Source organism: Bacillus rossius, chromosome 1 (assembly GCF_032445375.1).
Source record: "Bacillus rossius redtenbacheri isolate Brsri chromosome 1, Brsri_v3, whole genome shotgun sequence".
Classification (NCBI taxonomy): Eukaryota; Metazoa; Arthropoda; class Insecta; order Phasmatodea; family Bacillidae; genus Bacillus; species Bacillus rossius.
Window position 1 is genome coordinate 37,151,493 of NC_086330.1, and position 26,129 is coordinate 37,177,621.

At 36.9% G+C, this 26,129-nt stretch overlaps 1 protein-coding gene across 3 annotated transcripts in view; it reads left to right on the forward strand.

Moving 5' to 3' along the window:
• Positions 1 to 1,725: 1,725 nt before the first annotated feature.
• The window catches only part of LOC134534842 (lysosomal acid glucosylceramidase-like), a 29,027-nt gene continuing 4,623 nt past the window's right edge, over positions 1,726 to 26,129 (forward strand). The window contains exons 1-8 of one of the 3 annotated variants that reach the window (XM_063373471.1): positions 1,726 to 2,230; positions 3,529 to 3,574; positions 4,376 to 4,576; positions 5,597 to 5,723; positions 7,658 to 7,811; positions 12,191 to 12,351; positions 14,326 to 14,563; positions 17,012 to 17,156. In XM_063373471.1, the coding sequence (XP_063229541.1) occupies positions 2,210 to 2,230; positions 3,529 to 3,574; positions 4,376 to 4,576; positions 5,597 to 5,723; positions 7,658 to 7,811; positions 12,191 to 12,351; positions 14,326 to 14,563; positions 17,012 to 17,156 (1,093 nt within the window). In that variant the 5' untranslated portion in view covers positions 1,726 to 2,209. Of the gene's footprint in view, positions 2,231 to 2,264; positions 3,284 to 3,528; positions 3,575 to 4,375; positions 4,577 to 5,596; positions 5,724 to 7,657; positions 7,812 to 12,190; positions 12,352 to 14,325; positions 14,564 to 17,011; positions 17,157 to 26,129 lie in introns of those variants that run through there. The other 2 variants (XM_063373480.1, XM_063373488.1) reach the window with 2 other exon arrangements.

Sequence of the window (26,129 nt, forward strand, 5' to 3'; positions counted from 1 at the left end):
CGCATGCGCAGTAAGGACCAAACAGAGAAGGAGACGAGAAACACGCAAAGAACGAAAGAACGAAAGAACGATTGTTTTTGGTAACAGCGAACGAGCGAACTAGTCACCCAGGGATCTTTCACGCATGCGCAGTAAGGACCAAACAGATAGGAGAAGAGAAACACGCAAAGAACGAAAGAACGAAAGAACGATTGTTTTTGGTAACAGCGAACTAGTCACCTAGTTCGCTCGTCAGAACAGTTCAAAATGAACTGGTAGTTCGCGAACTACCCATCCTAGAGGTGGGTTGGGACAGCAATTTTCGGTATCAGTCTCAACCTGATACTGATACAGTAATGTACCTAGGTACAAGTCTCTGATACTTCTGTATCAGACGGTCCCAGGAGGCAACAAAGCTCCGCGTACGCAGACCGTGCGACCGGAAGGAGAATCTGATACATTATTTATCACGCCCGGTAATTCTCTACCTCTGTTACTCTCATGCCCGCCTGATACAGCCAGTATCAATCAGTTCAACATTCACTGCAGTTCGTCCTGGCCGTGTATCACCATGTACATTGTTGCGGGCTGTCATGCTTTGTAGTTAGTATCTTTATAGTGAAATAAGGAATGGATAAGTGCACGAAAAAGACTTCATTTGTGTGGAATTTTTTCACGGAAAATAATGAGTTTGCTAATTGTAATTTGTGTAAACAAAAACTGAGTTATAAATCATCGACTAATCTGAAGAAACATTTGAAACGTAAACATTGATATAGTATGCTCACTAATGTACCTATCTGTTTTTTATTTTTTATTTTTGATAAAATCGTGCATTTTTAATGTATAAAAACACTAGTTACTAATTGTTTTCGAAAAAAGAAAGTCCATATGTTGATTACATCTATTATTAGTGTCAACTGAGAATTTATTTGCATTTTCATAGCTGTTAGGTGCACAAATATAAATATTATATCTTGTATTAATGTACTTTTTAATATTAAATTTTCATTAGTTTTATTATTGAACGAGACGGTGCACGCACTGCGCACTGAGCGTACTTTGAAGTAGGAGAATAAACAAAACGACTTGTAACCAGGGCTGCCACTCTGATATTCATGAAAAACCTGGATAACCTACAAAAAAAACCCAGACACATGGGTAAAAAACCCAGATGCGTCTAAAATGCTATCGTTGAAAATGTTTGCGTACTAATTCAAAAATATAAACATAACTGGTTTTAATATAAAACAATTAATTACCTTACAAGACTGAAAACGGTTAAATACAACCAATACAAGAAAATTACACTGCAGCAAAATGGCTGTATAAGTAATTCTTGGACCAGTACATATCATAAAAAAACCTACAAATATATACATGACAAAACAAACACCATCACTGCATCCTTTAAACCGGTAATTGTTTTTATAAAACTGCATCATGTACGTTAGTCTTTATTCAGAGTCTGATTCTACAAGATTGGTTTGAAGGTTAATTGTTGCATTGGTTTTGTGTTCTGCAAGCCTCTTTGAAGAACGTGTCTATTTTAATATTCGACTTAGCTTCTTGAAAACTAGTTTTGTGTTTATATGTATTTTTGTGTGTGAAACACATAGACTTGTTTGCATTTATCAAACAGATATTGCAACAGATACAGTAGCTACTACCTTTATTATTGTTTTAGGTATAAAAATAATTAAAATTATAAAAAACCTAGAATTGTTGGAATTCATTATTTAAAAACCCAGAAACCCAAACACCATTGGAAAAACCCAGATCTGGGTGGAAAAACCCATGAGTGGCAGCCCTGCTTGTAACAATATCGCTTTGCGCCTCTCCTTCAAGGCTTCAACGCCTTCCCCTGCGCTTCCTCCCCTACATTCATTCCCTTCTTTATCCCTTATTCGTCGTTCCTGCTCCCTCCCCTTTCACAAGCTCCGCCCAAGTGACCGTCATCTGCGATCGGGTACTGTATTCATTGGCCGTGGTGTTGTTCCAGCTGAATTCTGAACTGATACTAAAGTCTCTGATACTTTTCAAGTGTCCTCGTTTGCCATTCCTGATACAGGCGCGTATCAGTGCCAAAGTATCAGGTTGATACTTTTCGACCCACCTCTAACCCATCCCTAATTCGAGATTTTTGACTTGCTTAACCAGAATACTCTCCCTTTAAAGTCTGTATAAACGTAATTTTATCTAAATGTAAAATGGAGTGGTAGTGACAGCAATGTTACTACGGACTACGAATGTAAGTTATAAACTATAAAATATAAAAGTGATCGTAACTTGCACGGCACATTTATGTTTTATTGCTGCATTTAATATCTGTGTGGTAAATTATTCGATAAATTTTAATTGAAAAATATTTTATTATTTTCTATGGTGGTAGCTGGTAACATTGAAATATATGACTTTAAGCAAATGACAAAAGTAGGTTACCAGTAGTATACATTGTAATTATTGGTTAGGTTAGCTACATTACAAATACTGTGATATTGATAAAATAGAGGGGGACTAGTTTAAATCGTGATACCATAATGCTATTGATGGCTTCGTTGACATTACCATCAATATTTTTCTACGCGACAAGCATGGGAATAAGGTTTTGTGCTAGGAACATTCACACACTTGTTTTGCACAAAATAAGTACATGTCTTTATTAAACTAACTTTCGGGTATTGTATTTTACACTACAGCCCTACTTATTATAGTTTAGAACTCAACCTCGACAATATATTACCCATGATGTTGCATTATATACTACAGTCCTGTCCGGTTCAGTATATTTTGCAGTTATAATTTAAATATTTATTTTAACTACGGTTTGAACGTCCTAGGAATCATAAAGTATACTTATTTCTTATGTATTCTTGTTTAGGACATGATACTGAAGATATATTACTTTCCTCAAGAAATATATCTTGTGCTAAACAAACATGAATCTTCCTAGTCCTAAATTCTCTTCCTGTGCTTGTACCGTAGAAGGTCGTAATTACTTCAGCACCACCTGGCTTCATAAATTTCACTACCATATTGCAAATGGTGCTTATTAAGTATTTCGGTCAATTCACTACCGTAAAAATTTTGTGTGGTAATTAAAATCCCACAATCTTGCACTCCTGAGTCAACACAACTAAAGTAATGGTTATTAGAACTGAATTAGGCCTATAATATTTGAAGTAGATAATCTGGATACTTACCAACAATATTGATGAAGGTTTCTAGAAAGGAGAGTTAGCAGAGCCTAGCAGTAGTGAAATGTGGGAGTCCGACACTCTTGCCAAGGATATGTCAAATCCAGGCCTGTATCTTTTAATAGTTGTTTATATATCCATACAATAGGAAGTGTTTCATGTTTTTATACTTAACTTGTGCCTATGTTATCTTAGTTTGGTAAATAATGCCAATGACATACTGCATAGACATAGTAACTTTTTTTTCCAGTAATTTTTCTTAAAATCTTAAAATAATGGCTTGATTTTGTGGATTGTCGTCTTTGATTCACTGATATTTTGTTTTAATCTTTTTTTTTTTCTCTTTTTACAGATGAATATTCAATTTTTTATCTTGGCAGTTTGCTTCATAGGCTATGGTAAGTTACTGTATCTGCTTGAAGTAGGCCTAGTGAAGGCCTTCTCAATGAAATTTACCTTCGGGCCACTTGCATTAATTTTATAATTGCCTGAATTTCTGGGGCCAAAATTAAAAAAAAGGAGCTTTAATATTACATGTTTTTACACTGTTTATAAGACCATGTTCATTATAGTCTCTCGTTAATTAAGGGCAAATAAGGTTGTGATCATGAATATACTGTGCGGGCAGATCGCACAGATGGTGTGGCCATGTGGTCTCTGTTGTTTATAAAGTACTTATTGAATGCAAATACTCTAAGCCCCAAGCCGGTCAATGTACCCCAGTAAATAGAGAGTTGATTCAATTGACATTGAAGTCTTGTTTTTTGGAACTAGTGTCCTCACTTTATCATTTTCATGGCGGGCCAGCAAAAATTTGTCTGCGGGCTGGATTTGGCTCGTGGAGCACCTGTTGAAAAGGCCTGGCCTAGTGTGAACTTATAAAAATTTTGATGTTAGAAGGAAACCAAACTAATTTTTTTTTTAATTGTCTATAAGTTCATTCTGTGTGCATTGCTTTCTTTATTTTCTACTGAGTACACTACAGATGTTATTATTTGCATTTTAAATTAGTGGTTTCTGCATAAAAAAAATACATTAAAAATAGGTTGTATTTAACTGCTGCTAACCATTGTGGTGGTTGAGTTTCCACAGGAGTGCAAAATTCTGAAATTTTAATTAATTGCAAAACGTTTAAGGTTCATGTTTTTTTTTTGGGGGGGGGAGAGGATCAATATGTGTTTTTTTCTTTTTAAATGCAGTGTCAGCCGACCAGCCATGCATACGGCGGATGTACAAAGCTGACAGGATGGTGTGTGTTTGCAATGCGACGTACTGTGATACGATAGACAAGGCAGTGCCTGTACCGAAAGGCCAGTTTATTAAGTACACCTCTAGCAAGCAAGGACTGCGTTTCCACAAGACTAATGGATCATTTTCCACTGCTGGGAAACAGAATACAGGTATGTTCAGTGACTGGTGTTTACAGTAAGTTGTATAAGGATCCCGAATGGATGCTAATAAAGTGATGGACAAGAAAGGTTGATAAATGTGTAGTCGCAGCTTCTGGGGAATAATGGGAATAGTAACTTTAGTGAAAATTTTTGAATGGGGATAAAAACATTTTTTCAAGCATTTATAATAAACATATAATTAATGTTGCTGATGTAACCTAATAAACCTTTCCCTTCAGTTATTATTAGCCTTATTTCATTGGAGCAGTGATTCTTCAACATTAACTCAATTTTTTTTCTTTCAAAAATCAATAGTTTTTATTATTTGCACGAAACACCCCCATGGATGAGTACAGTTAATTTTAATTTATCTGATTGTTATAAACATTAATACCTTAAAGATGTTGGAAGGCTCAACATGACAGTACAATTTACTTTTCTTTCCATTTGTGTATTCATGTTTTTGCACATATGTACTTAAGCATGTAGCATGCACCCATACCTTTATGGGTATATTTCTTTAAGATATAGATTGTAGTATAGGAAATACCTTAGATATATAATTGTTTCATTTAAATAGTGATTGAATGGTTTGATAAATGGTATTGATTCAAAATATTTTACTCATATTAGCATAATGTTTATGGTAGGCCAGTGAGCTATCATAAATATAAAACAATCATAATGACAAGGGTGTAGTTAAATGGGGGAAAGCTAATTCCCCCCCCCCCCCCTTTTCACAATCCTCCTTTGAAGTGGGTAAACAATTTAAGCAACAAATTTTTGAAAATTGTTTGCTTATTGGTATTACGACACTTTAAAGAAACTGTGTTTCAAATTTCATAGTGGAGAAATGTGGTTCTTCCATTTGTTAATGTTTTTTATTGTTGTATTCTGAAGAATGACTCCCTTCTGTTTTGAGCTAGATACATGCAGGTCTAGCATGCTAACATCATGTAGCTGAAACCAGGTATTAACAGTTTGGTAATTATTTGAGTGGCACTCTGTGAAAATTGAAATAATTTTCAGGGGTCTTTCTTGAAGTTTCGTCCAATATAACTTACCAGTCTGTCATTGGTTTTGGGGGAGCTTTCACGGATTCGGCTGGCATCAACATTGACTCTATCAGTTCAGCAGCAGGAGAAAAGCTTTTGAAGTAAGTTAAGCTGTTAAAATTTAATTAATGAATAACTACTGGCTTGTTTCAGAAATACTACATTACAAACTTTTGTGGCATCAGTATTTGACACAAGTAAATTGTCTCTTATCTGTCATGATTTAGCCCAGACTAAATCCTTTGGTGCAGCTATAACATTTTTTTTCCACTGACATAACTCTTTTTTACACTGTGTTGGCTACCTTAAATTTTTTTTAATATTGTCGCGGTTTGAAATTTTGCAGGGTTGTTGAAATCAAATTTAGGGACTTTACTGACGGGACTCTGGGCTGGCTGCTCTGTTCACTCGTCAGCGCAAGTGGCGTGACCATGTAAATGGGGCACGGGGCCGGCGCGGCGCGCTGCGGACTTGCAGATTTTTGTTTGTTTGTTCGGCCACGCGCAGGCGCAGCCACAGGCCGCAGTTACTGGGGCGCTCTGTCGTAACAAGCCGCGCGGTGTGGCCTGCACGTCGGGGTAGAGGGGGGGTAGCCTTCCTAGATGTTCTAGTTAGTTGTTTAGTAAATTTGACTTCAATAACGAGCGTTTGTTATAGTAGGCGCGGCAGGGCGCGCGAATTTAAGCGCAAGTGAGTGGTAGCTCGGGGCTCACTCTGGCGGAAGCTATGGCGGTCGCCAGAGGTTACGAGTTGCTAGGTCGTAATGTAATTTAAGTTAGTTCATAATGTAGGCGTCTTCAAGCACTCGGGCGGAGGCTATGGCCCTCATCAGGGGTCACACGTCATAGTTTTTAAAATGTAATGTTCGTTCGGGTTTCAAGGTTTTTAAAGTAATCGATCAAGAGGTGCTTATTGGAAAATGTGAGTATTGCTTGATCTTTGTCTTAATTTTAATTATAAATTAAGATGTATTCGTAAGGATTAGGGAAGCGTTTAGTGAAGTTCTCTCTTTCTCTCTTGTAAGGTCGTTCAGTAGTTAGGGAAGAAATGAAGAGATTGTTGTTGTAAATTTTAATCCCGCTTTGTAAATGTTCAAGACTGATTTTACTTTATTTGACTTTAAGAATAAAATCATTTTAATTTAGTATTATGTTATTTTGCAAAATCTCCTGAGTTCAACTCTCTCCAGACATCCTGTACGGGATGCCGAACCTATGATCCTAGGTACAGTAAAGTATTTTATGAAGTTAAGACTAGTTGAAGCCAGCAAGCGAGTTGTCTCTATGTAAAGAGCTACGATTCTCTTTTCCCCCCAACATTTGGATATTTGCGATTTATTCTTACTTACGATTATCTATCTTTCTTAATTATGTCCCCTGTGACATATGGTGGTGGCACCGGCTAGGTGCGACGTTACAATATCATAATAAAAGTGCCTTTATTTGTGATGTAAAAGCAAATACTTTCATTTTACTACATATTTCTGTAACTCTAATGGTAATAAAAATTTGTATGGTAGTATATATTATTGTTCAAGATTGTTTACTATGATAGTTCCATATGTGTATTATTTTGTATAGATGAGTATTAATTATGTGTGGTATATATGCAAACACTAGAAATATAGATTATCAAACAATGGAATAAGAGAAGTGAAAATAGGTTTCCATTTTCTCGTGAACATTTGTAATTGTAAATTAATTTTATTAATTTTGAAAACATATTATTATTTTAGATACATTGTGTATTTTAATTTTTTTATTTAGCTACATGAATTATTTTGTGTTGTGTAACACTCACTAGTAAAGTTTTATATTTTGTAGATTAAAATTGCCTCTCACATACCTAATCCAGAAATGTATAGAAAATACTCACCTTATTCACTGACATACTAAAATATTTTCCTGTACTTTTTAATTTTTTAAAAATAAGAATTTATATAGTATTTAAGTTTTCTCATAATTAAATTACGATTACACTGCCACCATTAAAGCTTTGGTAGTAGGCTCACTACTATACGATTTCCTGTTCACAGGTCTTATTTTTCCCCAGAAGGCATTGAGTTCAATATTGGAAGAGTGCCTATAGCTGGCTGTGATTTCTCGACTCACACATACACCTACAATGATGCTGTGGGGGACATTAATCTTACACACTTCAAGTTGACGGAGGAAGATTATAAGTACAAGGTGAATAAAATGTACAAATTATTGACATAACCAACATAACTTATTCAGTGCAGCCATAATCTTAAGAACCTTTTCAATGTTCATTAGCTGCTATCTTTCATTTGCCATTAAACCAGGACCAGACTAGTGTAATTTCTCAGATTTGTCATATTTTCAGATTACTTAAAAGGTTAAAAGTGAACAAATAATAATGTTAAAAGCTTCTGCATCTTCCATGTCCTTCACAGATAGTACAGGGTCTGTGCACTTTCTTAACTTCCTTATAAAGTTCTTAATTTGTATGGATAAATGCCCTTAAATTTAACTACAAATTCTATAAAACTACTGACTAAAAATTTTATTCCAGTAACATAAAAAGTTTTTATGCAAAGCATTGTGTTGCGTGAATTTTTTATTCTTAAGTATTCTAAAATATGCTTTGTGCCTGCATTTCTTTTGTCGATGGCGAAGCAGAGAATTTTCGTAAGTTTAGTTTTGAGATGATAATTTTACAGATGGTGAATTACTAATTAAAAAGAAATTTACGGATATTTAGTATTTCTGAAGCCATTAAAATCCTTAAATGGCTCTTCAAAAACTCCCTAAATTGTATTAATTAATGAAGATATGAACCATATAGGAATATCAAAGATGTAAAATTAACAACAATGAACTTCCTGCCTACTTTTGCTATTTTTTGCATTTGGTTATTTTACTTAATGTTATAAACTGCAGGCAGCTCAGTATGTAATTCTTTAATCATTCCGTAAGGCTTAGAAGTAGGTGTGAAAGGCAGGAGTGTGCAGATTGAAGAAACGTATTCTTTGATTGGAACTGATAAATAAAAATGCTACAAATCGCAGAAAACTAAAATTATGGTTGGCTGTTAAATTATAGTTTATAGTTAAGTTTGTATTTCAGAAAAACTTGTAGCACTCAGAATGATTTTTTTTTTCTGGTATGTGATGAACAATTGGTTATAAACCAGGTACATGCAGTCCGTCCAGGCTTTGCACACCCTAAAAGAAAAATAATTAATATTTGTCATTGCTAAAAACTTATTTCTTTTGAATAATCAGTTTTATTACACACACTGAGTTAACATTTTTTGGAAGGATAATGAATATACATAAATATAAAGATAATTTTACTTTTATGTTCATGTATTAAAAAATAGTGATTTTAGTTGCTGTTGGTACCATGTTTCATTTATGACAATTAAAATATTTAGTAGAAAAAATTAAAATGCACAGTAGTAATATTATTATTTGATACAATCTTGAAATAACAAACTTTTGTTAAAATGTTTAGTCATAATTTTAAAAATCAAAAATGAAAGCTATTGAGGGGCAGCAAGTGGCCGACTTTTTAGCATTAAGATTTCTTCGGTTATTCTTTTAAGCTTTGTTTCAGTGTCATTAGTTAGTGCCTAATGAAAATTGTAAAAGAAACCATTCTAAAAAAAAATAATCTTGTGCTATTTTTAGCTTTGGGGAACAGATGCCCTGTGATGTCACAAGATCTAACTTTGACACAAATGTGAATTCAAGGGTAGGGGGGCTGGCCTTATTTTCAAAGGTGTAAAAAAAATGTTAAGAAAAATTTTCTGTAAACAGGTTAGTTGTTAGCATATTGACACTTAAATAAATTATTACAAAATATAGACACTGCATCATTTGAAAGCGGTTTAGTTCCAAAAAAAATCCCCCCCTCCCGTTTCCAATCCCATTCAGCTATTTTGAGATGAATACACCCATGCTTTGACATAAAATATTTCGCTTGTCATTACTGTATTTCAAGTGTTACTGGTAATGTGTGTTCATATAGTATTCTATGTTGCATTGTAGTGACCTTATGTTTATGAGAGGCATCTACTCAAGTAAATAAATAATGTGTACATAAGTCTCATTGAGTTCCTTGTGTGGAACTGAATTTTTTGATTGAGTTATGGTAGATATAGCATCCGTTATTCCGAATTGCTATTCAGTAACTTTATCTTCTGCATATGCAATTCCATCTTTCTACCTTTTTTCCCCGTATCATACTTTAATAATACCATATGTAAATAATAGTGGCAAACTCTCTAAGTCTAAGTGACTGTCCCCCTGTGATAGAAATAATAGACACAATATTGTTTTTTTAGTGTCATTAAAACACTGTCACTAATTCTTGATATTTGGTAAACGTATGTTGGTTTTATTGGTTGAATGAGATCAAAGTGTTAGAAATTTTAATTTATTTTAATAAAACTAGGCTTCACATAATTTAATTCACATTTTATTTTGAAACATTTTGTGAGCTTGTTAAAGATAACTTATTCACAACTTTTGACTGGGTTAATGTGTGTTAATGGTTTTTTTTTTTTAATTATATATTACTTAAGCATATATATTGTTCTAGAACCTTATGTACCTAACCTTTGTGATGATTATAGGAGCATGGGAATACTATATTTCTCACAGGATAGTTTCTCTAACCAATAGGAAAGAGTTTGTTATGGGGAAAGTCCATGCTATGAAATTATGAAAATATTTATGTATTTTGAACTGTAAAAATAATTTTTAAAGTTGTGTGGAAGCCAGGTTGTTTTTCAGTTTGTCTGAGCTCGGCAACTCAGGAAATATATTCTTTAAACGTTTCATGCAACGGGAAATTTGATTTAATATGTTTGGACATACACCATTGCAGTTTTGTACTGTTGTCATGGAAAATTTCACGAACGCAAACTATGAAATAAAGATTAAAATAAAACCATAGAGAACAAGCCTAAATCAGCCATGTCAAACAGATAAACCCAACTATGTACCTAAATAGGTATTCTGGACAACACAAGGATGACAAGACAGGCGAACACATTCAAACTTAAAAATCAGATGCCACAAGAATTCCTTGGAAAAAATTAGTCATGAAAAAACTAATAACAGCACAGACAAACACAGTGGACTAACAATGAAAAGATAGTTTCAACAATAATATTAAATGCAAGCAGATAACAAAACCTGTACAAAGAAGAAAATATATGAAAACAATGATGAAGATAAACAGATAATTAAGGACAACGCAATGATGACGACACCGACAAACACAGTAGGTTTCCTATGACGAAACAGTTGCGACATTTCAGGAACTGGCATCTGTTCCCGTCATCAGGCACAAACGTCATCTGACTTTTTTTTTTGGACTGCAGCCTCTCCACTTTGAAGTCCACGTGCTACCTGGTAGCAGCACCAGGCAACTACCGACCACAGTGTGCCTGGCGGTCGCGGTACGAACCCTTGCCGGCCTGCAGACCAGCCAGGGAACATGCCACAAGTAGTTGCATTGTCGCCTCTCATCGTCCATTTCTTCCTCCGACAGCTAACAACACCCTGAAAAGGGTGAGAGGCTAGGGCAATACCATACACCTCCTGACCACGCCATGGATTTTGAGTGTTGCCCCCTCTTCTGTGTGCGATGTAGCGAGCCCCCGAAGGGGCTGCACCATCCCAAAGTCCACTTCAGGCGAGTCTTGAGTCTTCATCAGGCCGCCCAAGCTGTGAAGACTACTGCTAGTCTAGTCCACGAGTCAGTATTTTATATTCCTGACTACCCCAACTGCTCATAACAACTGGGGCCCCGCAATCCGTCACCCGTGGGACGCGTTCGGTTGCAGATTTTTGCTGCATCCTTTTCACCGGCCTACACAGTGCATTTCACTCCCCTCCCACGCCGTCAGAGGCAATAATATCGGACATTTGAAAACGGGATTTATATATGTTCCACCACCTCATCTAGTACAGCCAATGGCAGGCGAGGGTTCCCTTGATTGGCCGCGCACCAGCCAATGGCAGGAATGAGTTTGTCTGTGCTGTCGTTGTGTTGTCCATAATACCTGGTCAGGTACATAGTTGAGTTTATCTGTTTGACATGGCTGATTTAGGTCTGTTCTCTGGGGGTTTATGTTGTCATTTTTATTTCTTAATTTGCGTTCTTCAATTTTTTCCAAGACAAACAGTGCAAAACTGCAATGGCCTATGTCCAAGATATCATATTATATCAGGAAATATAATTTGTAATATTTAATTTTTGAGCATTGAACTTTAAGTATTTGATACTATGTATGAATTAGTGTCGTGGCTGTGTAATAGCAGTCTTTTTTTTTCTTTGAAGGAAAATTAAATCTCTATAAATATTCATAAACCTTTTACTCAGCATGCAAGCCAACATAAATACATGTAAACAAATGTAATCTTAAAATTGTGACCTTATTATCTACTGTCTACAACACCCAATATTTCACAAGTGTATCATGAATTGTATCAAGGCTGGGCCAATCTGTATGGTTATAATTTTTTGTGTGTTTTGAAAACAGTATCAGATTCGAGGTACCATCGGCTAACGCAGCAGCTTTGCTGTTCCAGATTCCTTTCCTCAAGTATGCGCAGACAATCAGCCCTAAGCAAATCCTCCTTATTGGTGCCTCATGGTCTGCTCCTCCCTGGATGAAAACTAATGACGACTACTCGGGATTTGGCTTTCTGAGAGAAGAGTACTACCAGGCTTGGGCTGACTACCACATCAAGTGAGTGCATGTTGGTATTCACAAACTCGACTAGCTAGGCTGGGAGTATATATTATGTATTTGGGGACTTTTATTTTGTGATATGGTTTTCATGTTCTAAAAGACCTAGTTGATGAATTAAATAAATAAACACCTTTGATGATGCACTGCTAATCATTACCTCCCAGATTTCCGTTTCGAAGTGGCATGACGATTTACTTTGAATTCTCACATGGTCAGCGGTCAGAATTGGTTGTTTTCGTTTTGCACATTTTGACGTCTTTCTGGTTGAAGTCATTCTCTGGCAGACTGGACTCTTGGTGGAAGGTTTCTTTGATTGAGCTTGTCATCTTCAGAGCTTTGAGGGTTCCACTTCATAACTAGGTACTAATGCTCTATGTCATTGATAGGAACAAGATTATGTGGTAGATTGCGATAAAACCAAAATAGAACCGAAAAGTATTTCAATATACCATGTAAAACCGAAATGCAAGTTAATACACCATAAAGCACTGAAACACAACTTATATCAATCAGCATTTTTAAGTAAAACTTAACTTAAATCACAAACACATAAAATTTTAATATATTAAATTCAATGAATGAAATTTATTTAACATGAATTTTGTACCAAAATTTATGTACTAAATATATTTAAAAAAAAACTAATTTTCTTTGATTTTTGCTTTTGTCATTAGTAGGTACCTAACTGATTTTTACATTATGACATTGGTACATTTTTCAAACACAAAAATACATGCCGATTTATTTTTAGAGTTTGGAGTAATTCTGCCATAGACATGCTTATTAAAAATTATTATATTGTAAAAATGCACCATTTATCAGTCAAAATGACATTTTGGTGAAATATGTATTGTGAAAAATTTATGTTATGTTTGTTCAATAATTTGTTATCTTTATGAATAAAAATAATTCATAAAAATTTAAACAATAATACAGAAATCTCTCCGGTTGTAAAAATGAAATTGGCCTAAAAATAAAACCATAAAATCTTGTCTAGTCATTGACTGTTTTAAATCAATGCCACCCCTGCCTGTACTAAGGGTCTCTAATCTAATGGTTGTATGTTGTCTATGATCTGAATGTTAGACTTGATCGTAATTTTTTTGTTTCAGTAGCTGCTCTGTAAGTATCTAGTCTATTTGACAGTATGTTTGAGGTTACTGGTCATTATTTTTGTTTGCATTTACCAACGTTATTAATGCACTCTTTAGCATAAAAATTACGTTGCTCTGATTATTTGTACTGTTTCTAAAGACTTCTCATGCTGCATGTTAACTTTTTTAGGGGGTGGCAGCAATGTAGTTATCTGTTGTCAAAGCTACCAGTGATTGAACCTGGTAGCTCTATACTTATATTTCTCAGAAGTGGTGGGTTTCTCAGGCTTCTCAGACCGCCTCACCATTGTCATCATCATTGTTTGTGTTCCGCTAACACTTCATCAGTCAGTCTCTTGGATGGAAATAACTGAACCTGTTCCTGTGGAAGGATAGTTTTTTTTTGACAATGCTCAAATTGGCGGTGTAACTGTTTTAAAAGAAGGATTTCTGAATGCTGCTTATGATTTTTTTATATATGTACTAAATACAACATATATTGATACTGTTAACTAGCAAGTAAAATAACGTTTCAGAAATGTGAAGGGCTTAGAATTTAAAATTACAAAAACTGTTCAAAGTTACACTTTAATCTTTGTACTTCTTATCATAACTTTATGTTACTATATCTGAATTGTTTGTTATTTCACATTTTGTTCCACACATTTCTATGATTTAATAAGATTATCAACAACAGCATGCTTTATTTTTTTTGTACAGATACTGATAATTTACAGATAAAGTAATATGAGCATATTCAAATGAGAGCACATTCAAATTAGTACATCCCTACCTTTTATGCCAAATGTACAAAGTATGTTCTAGTGGAATTTTGTAAACCTTCTTACTTGTCTTTAGGTAATGTAGTGTGTTTAAGGTTCTTGGATGCGTACAAGAAGGAAGGAATTCATTTCTGGGCCATATCGAGTGGCAATGAACCTTCGAATGGAATAATACCAGTAAATCGCTTTAACTCTCTTGGCTGGTCTCCTTTCTCCCAGAAGCGATGGATAGAAAAGAACCTCGGACCATCGTTGCACGCATCTCTTCATAGAGACACTAAGCTGTTAGCTCTGGATGACCAGCGCTTCATGTTGCCTTGGTGGATAAATATCGTAAGTAGAAATCAAAAACTTAAGTATGTTATTTTTCACCATAGCAATAGAATATGTAAGTAAAATATTAAGTTGGAAATTTTTGGCTAAGTTGTTGCCATAGTCTAAATTTCCAGTCAGGATTGAATCCAAACATATAATAGAGTATTGAAACATCTGTAACTTGTTTGGCAAGTCAGGTTATTTCAATAAATAATAGCCTTTTATCTAGTTAACCGTGAAAACTTGATTGGAATGTCAACTCTTTTCTAATTTATTATATTTATTATTATATTTGCACCATAAAATCTTGTTCCTACTCATGGTACTAAAAAATCATAAATTTATACATTAAAATAAAAATTAAGTTTACTAAAAAAATTCATATCAGCCATTTTGATGTAAATATTGGCAACTTAAGGTTGTGTAGATAAATATATAAAATTAAGTATGAGAAATTATTTATAATGCAATTTATTTATAAATTGAAATGCTATCAGCAGATTTAAATAGTGTAACTATTGCATATAATAAACTAGTGACCAACCCCGGCTTCACACGTGTGCAATTCACTGTAATTATGCATCATTTAGATTTAATAAGTACAAACTTATAAATATCAAGATCTTGTAAGTGTTCGGTGTTATCAATAATTATATACATAACACATACTGCCCAAAACTAAAGAATTTTGTGGAAACAATGTTGACAGTTATTTCTCATGAGTCATGAGACAACACAATCATATTATTTTGTTTAGAACATGCGAATGTGCTACATATAGTTGTCTATGTTTTATTTATGACTTGATTATAAAACATTGAGATTTCTCTATCTTTATATTTAATTTGAATGTATTATACACATAAACCATCTGGAAAAGATTCTCTGGTGGCGAAAATGGCATTGAAATCCATCAGCTAACAAACACATATGTAGATAGCGACTTGGTTTTATAATACATATCTAGAGATAAAAATTTTTAAGTATGTTGTTAGCAGTATTAACGAGTGGAATATAACAATACGTATTCAGTTATAGTAATTTTTTTTATTTCAGTTTTTTGAGGTAAAGTCTGCTAAGTACGTAAATAAAATAGTTTGACAAACCAAGGAGTGCTAGTTCATACTTGTGTATATAACTCATTATCCAACAAATGGTTTGGAAGTCATTGTTTTTATTTTAAAAATGCATAGTTTATTTTTTCAAGTAATTTTTTTTTTGCTGGTTTCGTTGTGGGGAGGCATGCTGACGTAATTCTCCTTCGTTATTTCCACGGCCGAGGCTTTGTTTCACACGCTAGGCGTGTGAGTCACAGTCACGGGAGTGTGAGAAAGAGAGAAAATCACTGCGTCGTGGTAACAGAAGTAAGCATTTCGTGGAAGTTTCTGTTGCTATGCGCTGTGATTGGCTGAGAATTACGTCAGCGAGCCCAGGACAATGCCCGCACAAGAGGAAGGAAGACTGTAAAATTCAGTCATTGTCCGAGCACCGCGCCGAACGGTCGTTGTTCGAACACCGGGCTGAGCAGGCCGTGGTCGGGTGATGGCTCTGTGTATTATCTTTGTTTTGGATGTACAGTTAATTTTTTTTTTTTTTTTTTTGTATTCTGTTGTGCGGAATATTTTGTGATTTTTACATGAATAAAAAAAAAACAGATAATACATAGAAAATTGCGTATGAATTTCTTCGTGACCTGCTACCAACCTGTATGTACCCTCATCACCTAATTTTGAGCTAGCCGGAGGTGGTGAGTGGTAACAAACTACATGGTGATTTTCATTTCATGATTTAGACTTTATCTGCTGTTTGTAAAACTACAAACTAAACTATTTATAAATAATATAAAAAAAATTGTTTGGGTAACTGCTTAATGGTCACTCTCTAAAAATTCATTTTCTGTGTTTCTACAATTGGGTAATGTAGTCCTATTTTTGAAATATGTAGTTCTCTCTAAAGCTCTGGAACTAGCAAAAAATGTGACAAGCCCTAAATCTAATGTGGTGTTTGAAACTGAGAACTAAGGGAACCATCAAGTTAGGGGTGTAATCATGTTAGTGAGGTAGTATAATAAGTGCGCTATTTGCTGGTGCTTCTAGCACAGTATCACCTCTAAGCGCAAGGCTGTGGACTGGTGTGCAGTATTATTGTCGTGCACAGGACAACTATGTCATTTGAGTGGTGTCCATAACATTAGATTGCAGAGAAATGAAGATAAAGGTGTAGTGCTAGGTCCTCGCATATTTTCAAGTCTTAAAATTTTACTGAAATTACACGTTTTCACTCTTCTAAGAATACAGTTTAAAAACATAATCCGAAACAGATCTAGTCTTAAATGCTTAGATATTGTGAGCAGTTTTGAAATCACATGTTTTCTTCTGAAGTGCCCATTTAGGTGGGGCTCTGAATCCTTCCATACACTACTACTACTACACAATGTGTTTACCTGTGTTTTTGTTGTTGTTGTAGCTGATGTCGGACAGGCTGGCTGCTTCATATGTGGACGGAGTGGCCGTCCACTGGTACTGGGACAGTCTGCTGCCCGCACGGCTTCTGGACTGGACCCACGACAACCACCCGGACAAGTTCATCATCTCCACGGAGGCCAGCGTCGGTAAGTGCCGACTGTGGGTGCCTATTTTTTCAGCGTCGTTGGTTGCTGTATTTTTTCAAGTCCTGGAGGCCAGTTTCGTCTTCAACCGGTCTCTAGCAGGGTCGTTGATAGTAAGGGGACCCGAACACCATGCAGAAGGGCAGTTAGATTTTGTTTAATGCACGAGTTTATCCTAATATTACTACAAAATCCAAGTGTTTATTGCTAATAGCATTTCATGCAGTTTGCATTTACAGTTATGGCCACAATAACGTTTTTTTAAATTGTGGGATCTGAAAAATTTTACATTAAGTAATGGGGAGGGGGCCTGAAGAATTTATTTGCGTGCCGCCCTTAGTTTCTCTCTATGGCCCTGATCTGTAGTGGCACTCTGCTACGTCAAAGATTCCTGCCTAGGTCCAATAATACTGAGTATCATTGATATATCCTTGATAAGGAGTACTAAGCCAGGTGTTTAATGGTGCAAGGCGAAGTGGTTCCAGGAAAGTAGTGGTCGTAAGAAATGTGGTTCTTTGGTTGATGTTAGTTTGAAATGCCTGGGGGAAGGTCGGTTATTGTGAAAATTATATCATACAAAATCAATATATTTACTATTAACATTTTTGCAGAATCAAAATACTTTTAAAACATATGACTTGGTATACCTAAAATAAATAATATCTAAATTATATAGTATTTAAAGTTTTGAGGCCTTACTTAAGGCGCTCGAGTTTAAAGTCGGGAGCCGCAGAAGGGTGTACCAACTAAATGCAGTGAGAAGTACGGTCCCTAGGCAAAAAAGAATGACCTGGATAATAATTGAAAACATCACTGCCTGTTTACTATTTAATATTCCTGCTTGGCATCGGCTTGGTACATTAAAATACAGAACCATTTACACAAATCTACCGAAGATCTAGATCTCGCATTAAAGAAAAGGACATCTAATGTAATCACATATTATAAACACTATATTACGGGTAATTTTACAAATATTTATAAAGGATAAGTTTTTCCCTAACAGGTCCGTTGATTACACTCCTGGATGACGTAATTGTCTATAAATGTTATTTAGGCACAATTCCGAATATTCTGGTCTAACCGGACTCTCGTTTCGACGTAATTATGCGAGTCTCACATCCCGCACCACAGCAACGTGATAAGTCTGGCTTGCAGTTTACGTAAATTCTCACGTAGCGTAAAAAAGAGAAGTAGAGTTTATTTCGCCCAATTACGATTCAAGAAACTAGCAAGATAATGAATTTGAGTTTATGATCAGTCAAGTCTCTCTGCTCATAGTTTTTCCTTGAAAAACCAACCCGGTGTCCGGCTGTTAATAGCGGTTGCGTCGAGGCTTACTTGTAGTTGCGCAGCATGGTGGACGATAACCCGGGCTGGGCACTGGTCGATGCGTAGGTGAATGGAACAGCCTTTCCATTTTAGCAGCGGCGCAACACGCCTGCACCCGACGAGCCGAAGTCGACTCCACCAGCCGCCACCACCGTCTCCCTGCTCGCCAGCCGCAGACCGTCGCAGGTTAACGCGTCACCATGACGTCATAAGGCTTCGCGCGCCGCGCGGTGTTGGCTCGCGGAAACACACACAAGCGCAGCGCCGTGAATGTCCGTAATGCTTATGTTTTAATCAATCTTCAGGACGAAAATGAACCAAGTGCCAAACATATGATATAATTAATTACCAAATTAAAAGGAGGCGTGGCAAACGCCTCAATATCCCCCCCTTAAAAAAAAACTAAATTAATGCCAAAAACCAAAGAAATTTAGGTAGCTTCGAGCCACTATAAGGCGAGAAAACGGGGAAGCACTCAAAACACGCCATTCAAACAAACGACCTCAAAGAAAAGCAAGAAGAAAAAAGCACACAGTGAGAAAAAACACGCGAAGAAAAACACATGAGAGAGACAAAAAAAAACAATGATTAAGACCAAACAATGCTTTGTGCCACTTTCCCGTTTACTCGTTAACAAACAGCAACATAATTCCTTACTAGGGGGTAGTAACCGTAATCCACCTCTGAGACACGTAAGGCGCAATAAGAAACCTACTCAGCAGCATTAGCCCTATACTTAAGTCGAGCAGCCACCCAAAAAGAAAACAAAAAATTTAAAACCCCAAAAAAAAACTAACCAATACGACGATAAAAAAAACTTTTAGACCTCAAGTCAAACCCCACAGTCACGAGCGAAATGCCCTAAACGCCCACACCTAAAACACGTACCTCCCTCCCTTCTTAACTTTATTTGGCCCTCGCGAACTTTCACTACTTTTGCCCACCGCGCCTTGCATTAATTGCTTTTTGAACTGGAAACTGGTAAAACAAACGTTTTCCACCGCCACTGCCCACTCTAATAAATCTGACAACTTATGTGGCTTGTTCACGTAACACGACTCATGACGCACCTGTGGACAAACATTTTCGAGAACAAGACTAACCCATTCCTCCTCAGTCTTACTCACTCCTAGTGCCTTCGCATAATCCAAAATCTCCTGCACAAAATGCAAGACGGTTTCATTTAGCTCCTGAAATCTATAAACTTTACTCATAATTAATTGCTCACGAACCCGCCGAGGACAAAGCTTATTCCACAGCGCCTCCTTACAATCAACCCATGACATATGACTCTTATAACCCGCAATGACTATATCGTAAGCTAAGCCTGTGCAACGCGAAGCAACAGCTAAAATTAAATCGCTCTCCTTGGAAAAATAATTTGCGTTAGCTAGCTTGTCTACGGCCATGCAAAACTCTAATATATCCTCTACATTTGCTGACTGCAGTTTCGGAACGTTTTCTAGTGATCGCAAGGCAAACTTATTTTTTAGAAAATTTGTACTAAGCGAGCCACACCCACTCGCTTCTGCCTGTTCCGTTTGCCACGAAACTCTTTCTCCTTTCAAATGCGCCACAAACTTTTGTCTTAAAACATCTATGCTTTCGTCCGCACTGTGCTCGACTGACGCAGCTTTTAAATTAGTCATTATCTCCTCTTTATGTAATTTATATATCCAAGCCAATGCCATACTGGTGATATAAAAAATCAATAAGTATCTTAAACACCGAAAACTACCGCGTCTGCGACTCTGACTAGCAGAGTTGCGCAGTTTTGAGGCCTTACTTAAGGCGCTCGAGTTTAAAGTCGGGAGCCGCAGAAGGGTGTACCAACTAAATGCAGTGAGAAGTACGGTCCCTAGGCAAAAAAGAATGACCTGGATAATAATTGAAAACATCACTGCCTGTTTACTATTTAATATTCCTGCTTGGCATCGGCTTGGTACATTAAAATACAGAACCATTTACACAAATCTACCGAAGATCTAGATCTCGCATTAAAGAAAAGGACATCTAATGTAATCACATATTATAAACACTATATTACGGGTAATTTTACAAATATTTATAAAGGATAAGTTTTTCCCTAACAGGTCCGTTGATTACACTCCTGGATGACGTAATTGTCTATAAATGTTATTTAGGCACAATTCCGAATATTCTGGTCTAACCGGACTCTCGTTTCGACGTAATTATGCGAGTCTCACATCCCGCACCACAGCAACGTGATAAGTCTGGCTTGCAGTTTACGTAAATTCTCACGTAGCGTAAAAAAGAGAAGTAGAGTTTATTTCGCCCAATTACGATTCAAGAAACTAGCAAGATAATGAATTTGAGTTTATGATCAGTCAAGTCTCTCTGCTCATAGTTTTTCCTTGAAAAACCAACCCGGTGTCCGGCTGTTAATAGCGGTTGCGTCGAGGCTTACTTGTAGTTGCGCAGCATGGTGGACGATAACCCGGGCTGGGCACTGGTCGATGCGTAGGTGAATGGAACAGCCTTTCCATTTTAGCAGCGGCGCAACACGCCTGCACCCGACGAGCCGAAGTCGACTCCACCAGCCGCCACCACCGTCTCCCTGCTCGCCAGCCGCAGACCGTCGCAGGTTAACGCGTCACCATGACGTCATAAGGCTTCGCGCGCCGCGCGGTGTTGGCTCGCGGAAACACACACAAGCGCAGCGCCGTGAATGTCCGTAATGCTTATGTTTTAATCAATCTTCAGGACGAAAATGAACCAAGTGCCAAACATATGATATAATTAATTACCAAATTAAAAGGAGGCGTGGCAAACGCCTCAGTTCTTTATTTTGACAGTTTTTTTAAAATGCGCAAAGTATTGTGACACAAGTACTAGTTGACACAATGATAGGGAATCTTGCTTAGTTTTTAACAAATACGGTTCTCTTGTGCAGGAAACACAATTGGGGTATTTTACAAAACACCGTTTGACAATTACAAACTGTTCAGATAGTGCTGTCCAAAGTCAACTTGGTACACAACTATACAAAAGCTCAATAAGTCACATTGCTTATACCATAATAAAAATATTTAACAAGGAAAAAATTGCAAAATTCATTATATTATTTGACAAAGTTTAGAATAAAAATTTTCAGTGCCCTTCGTCATTGGATCGCAACATTATAAACCCATGACAAATACCTGATCAAACCATGTACAACCTTTGGAGAATGCGAAATGTGGCAGCAGTCAGCAAACACATGGCATCCCCTTTGTATTGTTCACATCTGTGAAGTTAACTTTAGCACTGGAAATAATATGAATTACAGGTCTCTAGCAATGAATATAATTAGTGTTGGTCACTACCAAATGGTTTATTATTTTTTCTATTGTACATGTAAGGCAGTGGTTCCCAAACTGGGGGTCGCGACCCCTGGGGGGGTCGCGGATCGTTTCGAGAGGGGTCGCGAAAGGTTTCCAAAATAATTTTAAAAAGTCGAAAAATACTCTCGAATAGAGTAACGAAAGAAAAAATGAAGTTCTGCCTAAAACAAATTAATTTACTTTAAAAGTAAATAAATACTAATTTACCATTAAACTAATTACTAAACACTAAAGACGATTGTGGTGAATTAAAAATGAAATATCTTCTCAAACTTTCAATATATCTATTTAGTAATTATAGATTAATACAAAATAAATCAGCTACATAATTCTTGGCTTCTGGGCCTGCGATGTATGTTAAATTGGCTACAGTTATAAAGTTTTTAAATAAAAAAATAGCAAATATGTAAAAAAAAAGGAACTGATGTGGCTTCAGTGCGACACATGTGCCTTCTTCTCGTTAACAAGTTTTTCTAGGTTTGGCTTAATTTTTGAGATACACAAAAAAAGATCATCTTCCACATCGAAACGATTTCTCGCCTTGGTTTTTATATTAATCAGTGTTGAAAACCCCAGCTCGCAGAGGTAAGACGTTGCAAATGGCATAATAATTCTGAGGGCTGCCGTAGTCAAACTCGGATATTCGGTTCTTCTATCCAGCCAGAACTTGTCCACGTCTTTGGTGCTGAAAGACAGCTGCAAAGTCTTGTCACAAGACAACTCAATAAGTTTGTCGTGGATATGTGGGCTTAGGTCCGCTTGGTTAACAGAATGCTCGTTAAAAGGGTTCAGCACCCACCTCAAATCGGTATGTTCATCTTCGGGAATGTAGTCGATGATCTGCTCTCGTAGACCCGTCAAATGTGTAACAATCAGTTTGGACAGCTCGCTGACGTCAGGAAAATCTTCATCGCGTTCATCAAGGGACGTAAGAAATTCGTGTGCCAATTCGAAGTTTTCTAAAAAATTTTTCTCAACCCTGGATGCCCACACTGCCAATTTTTTTACAAACGCATTCACTCTGTCTTGGGCAAAAATGATAGTTTTGTCTCTACCTTGCAAGGTAATATTCAGATCGTTAAGATGTTGAAATATGTCCGCCAAGTACGCAAGCTTTAATAGCCACTCCTTCTTGTCAAACAAACCAACAAAGTCTTTGTTTATAACTTGAAAAAATGCTTTAAGCTCAGTGCGCAGAGCGAACACTCGAGAGAACACCTTCCCACGTGACAACCACCTAACTTCTGTGTGCAGTAAGAGGCATTTGTATTCCGCCCCCATTTCTTCGCACAACTGTGAGAACAATCGACACTGTAATGGCCTGCTTTTTATAAAATTTACCGATTTAACGACATTGTTCAAAACTTCTTTCAGTTCGATGGGCATGTTCTTTGAAGCTAATGCCTGACGATGTAGAAAGCAATGTACCCAGACAGCCTTAGGCATAATAGCCATTAGAAGTTTCACGAAACCACTTTTTTTACCTGTCAGTGCTTTGGCACCATCACTACAGATCGAAACACACTTTTTCCAGTCAATGTTAGGGGAAGCGGTGGCAGAAATAAACAGTTTGTACATTTCCTCACCTGTTGCGTGGTCAGGCAAAGGTTTGCAAAATAATATGTCCTCCTCCACACCGTCATCATTTTCGTAGCGAACAAAACACATAAACTCTGTCAAATTAGATACATCCGTAGACTCGTCTACTTGAATAGAAAGAAATTCACTTTTCTGCAATTTTTCTTTCAACTGGTTCTTGCAGTCTTCAGCCATTTCAGTAATACGCCTCCCCACTGAATTATTTGACAATGGAACATTGGACAGTTTGCTAGCTGCCTCCGGACCAACCATTGTTGAAAGCATGTCTTGAGCGGCCGGTAGAATGAGATCTTCAGCAATCGTGTGTGGCTTGCCTTTCTTCGCTATTCGTAAAGCTACTTGATACGATGCTAGCAAAGCATTTTTACTCACATTATTGCTACTCAACTGAGACACCGAGTTTTTCTGACCGACTAGAACAGTTAATTTTCGCTCAAAAAAGTCCACTGGTTTGTCTTTCAAACTTGAATGTTTAGTTTCCAAGTGACGAATCATCTTGTATGGTTTCATACTCTCGGCGGATAACAACTCACTGCACACAACACATTGTGGCCGATTCCCGAGCACTGTAAATCCGTACTTAATATAACAGTCATTGTACTTTCTCATCTTAGCCTTTTTTGTTTCGTTCTTATCGTGAGAAACTGAAGGCCCCGCACGTTTAACAAATTTATCCATGACAGAATAAACGCAAACAATATGTGACCGAACAAAACACTATTAACGCACCAAACGACAGTTCGCTCGAGCCACTGCACTCTCCAGTGCTTTGTTTATCTCCGTTTTCCATCACGGCTTTGTGTGCCATCTTTTGGGGACAGTTTGAACTACTTCTTCACATATTTCAGCTCCGATGGCTCGGTGACTAAAAAATTATTTTTTATACACATTTTATTATTTTTTTTTTATTTATAAAAAAATGTAGCACAATATTTATATGTTTTAATTTTATCACTGTACCAAAAATGTTTAAGGGGGTCGCAGCAAAAATTAGTATCCAAAAGGGGGTCGTGGAACCAAAAAGTTTGGGAATCACTGATGTAAGGTGAAATTCACATACAACTTTAGGGTTTACAGCGCAACAGATTGTGGTAACCTTGCATCCAGTGACATATCAAAGAGTATAATAATGAATAATCATCATAACTTTGACGTTTTCAATGTAAATAACATCATGTCGGTGATACAAGAGTTTTAATTTCTGAAAAGTTAATAGGAACTTTAGTTGTTTTAGAATGACTTATTGATTGGGTCACTTGCACCCACACTTTAAGAATGCATTCAGCTAAGACAGGAGAACCAGAAGGATTCTGATTGGCCCTTGGGATATGGAACACAATAGTATTTGTTTTATAAATTCTCAATTATATTATATATTTTATTATGTGTAAACATCTTAGCACTCAGAATACAACATTTGGTAGGAGTAAATTTGTGAATGTAACGGAAGTCAAATGAACGGAAATGTGTATAACCACGGTGTTGAAGTTGTTAAGATGGCGGACCCACTTGTAGCAACATAAACCCTTATATAATCACTTTTGTAAACATTAGGGGGCATTCCAAATGTAGTGGTATACCAAATGAAACTTTATGATAGTGAAACTACTCTGGAATATATTTGGTAAAATAAAATTGTATTAATAAAATGTAGTCTCAAGTTTTAAAATACGTAAGAAACTGGCATTACAATGATGGTAATATGTACATATGTCTTCTCCTTGAAAATCCTAATAGACTCGGTAGCACAGCAGTAAATTGCACACTTGTAAAGTTCAAAAGCAAATTTTTGACGTGTTTCTAACTTCCTCGTCGCTGGGGAAAAAAAAAAATTTTTTTACTTTATAATATAAATACTATTTTTTGTAATAATAACAATAATAATATTGAATCAGCTCATTAAGGCTGTGCCAATCATGTGCATTATAGGCACCTTTTTTAATTTTATAATAAAATAAGTTTTTTTAGTTAAAAAAAATTAAACTTAAATTTATTGGCCTATGGCCTTTTTCAGCCCAGTGTACGACCGTGTCAATTCTTTTTGTAGCGTATTCTTTCTCCTCCCCCCCCCCCCTCCCGCCCACCCCCTCTTCAAACCTTCAGCTCCCAAGCTCGCCGAAGCTGCGTTAAGCAGCCATCTCCTATAATTCCCGGCTCCAGTCAGGCCTGGCGTCTCAAACCCCTACACGATTTCGTGACTAGAAAAGCTGTGGCAAGCACTGGCGTCGCTCCCAACGGACTTCATGGAAGTATGGCCATCAGCAGTCTTCAAGCCGGAGCAGACACATAGCGGCGTTCGTCCGCTGCGAATTTCCATCGCCCAAGCGGAAATTTCCCCTCTCCCGGCGCCTAGAACCCTGAAGTGACCCCGGGCGGTCATAAACACCTTTCGGTCACTGTTCCCGCTCAAGGCTTTCCCCCCACAGGTCCGCCATCTTGGGAGGCCTTTCAAAAAAACTTCTGGGCGTGCCAGAAGTGACAGCTCGCCCCATCTAATGGAGCTACACCAACTAACCAGGTGTCCTTCCCCCAGACCGCCGCCAGAGCGCTGCTCTGTCCACCCCTCCCTTTTTGCGAGGCAACTCGCAGAAGTCGACCATGCGCTTGAGGGTTCGAGAGATCGAAGAGTCCCCCTCCACCTGGACCCAAAGGGCAGAGCCCCCGCTTTTAATTTGGAAGTCCTCTTGATCGAGGAGGATTC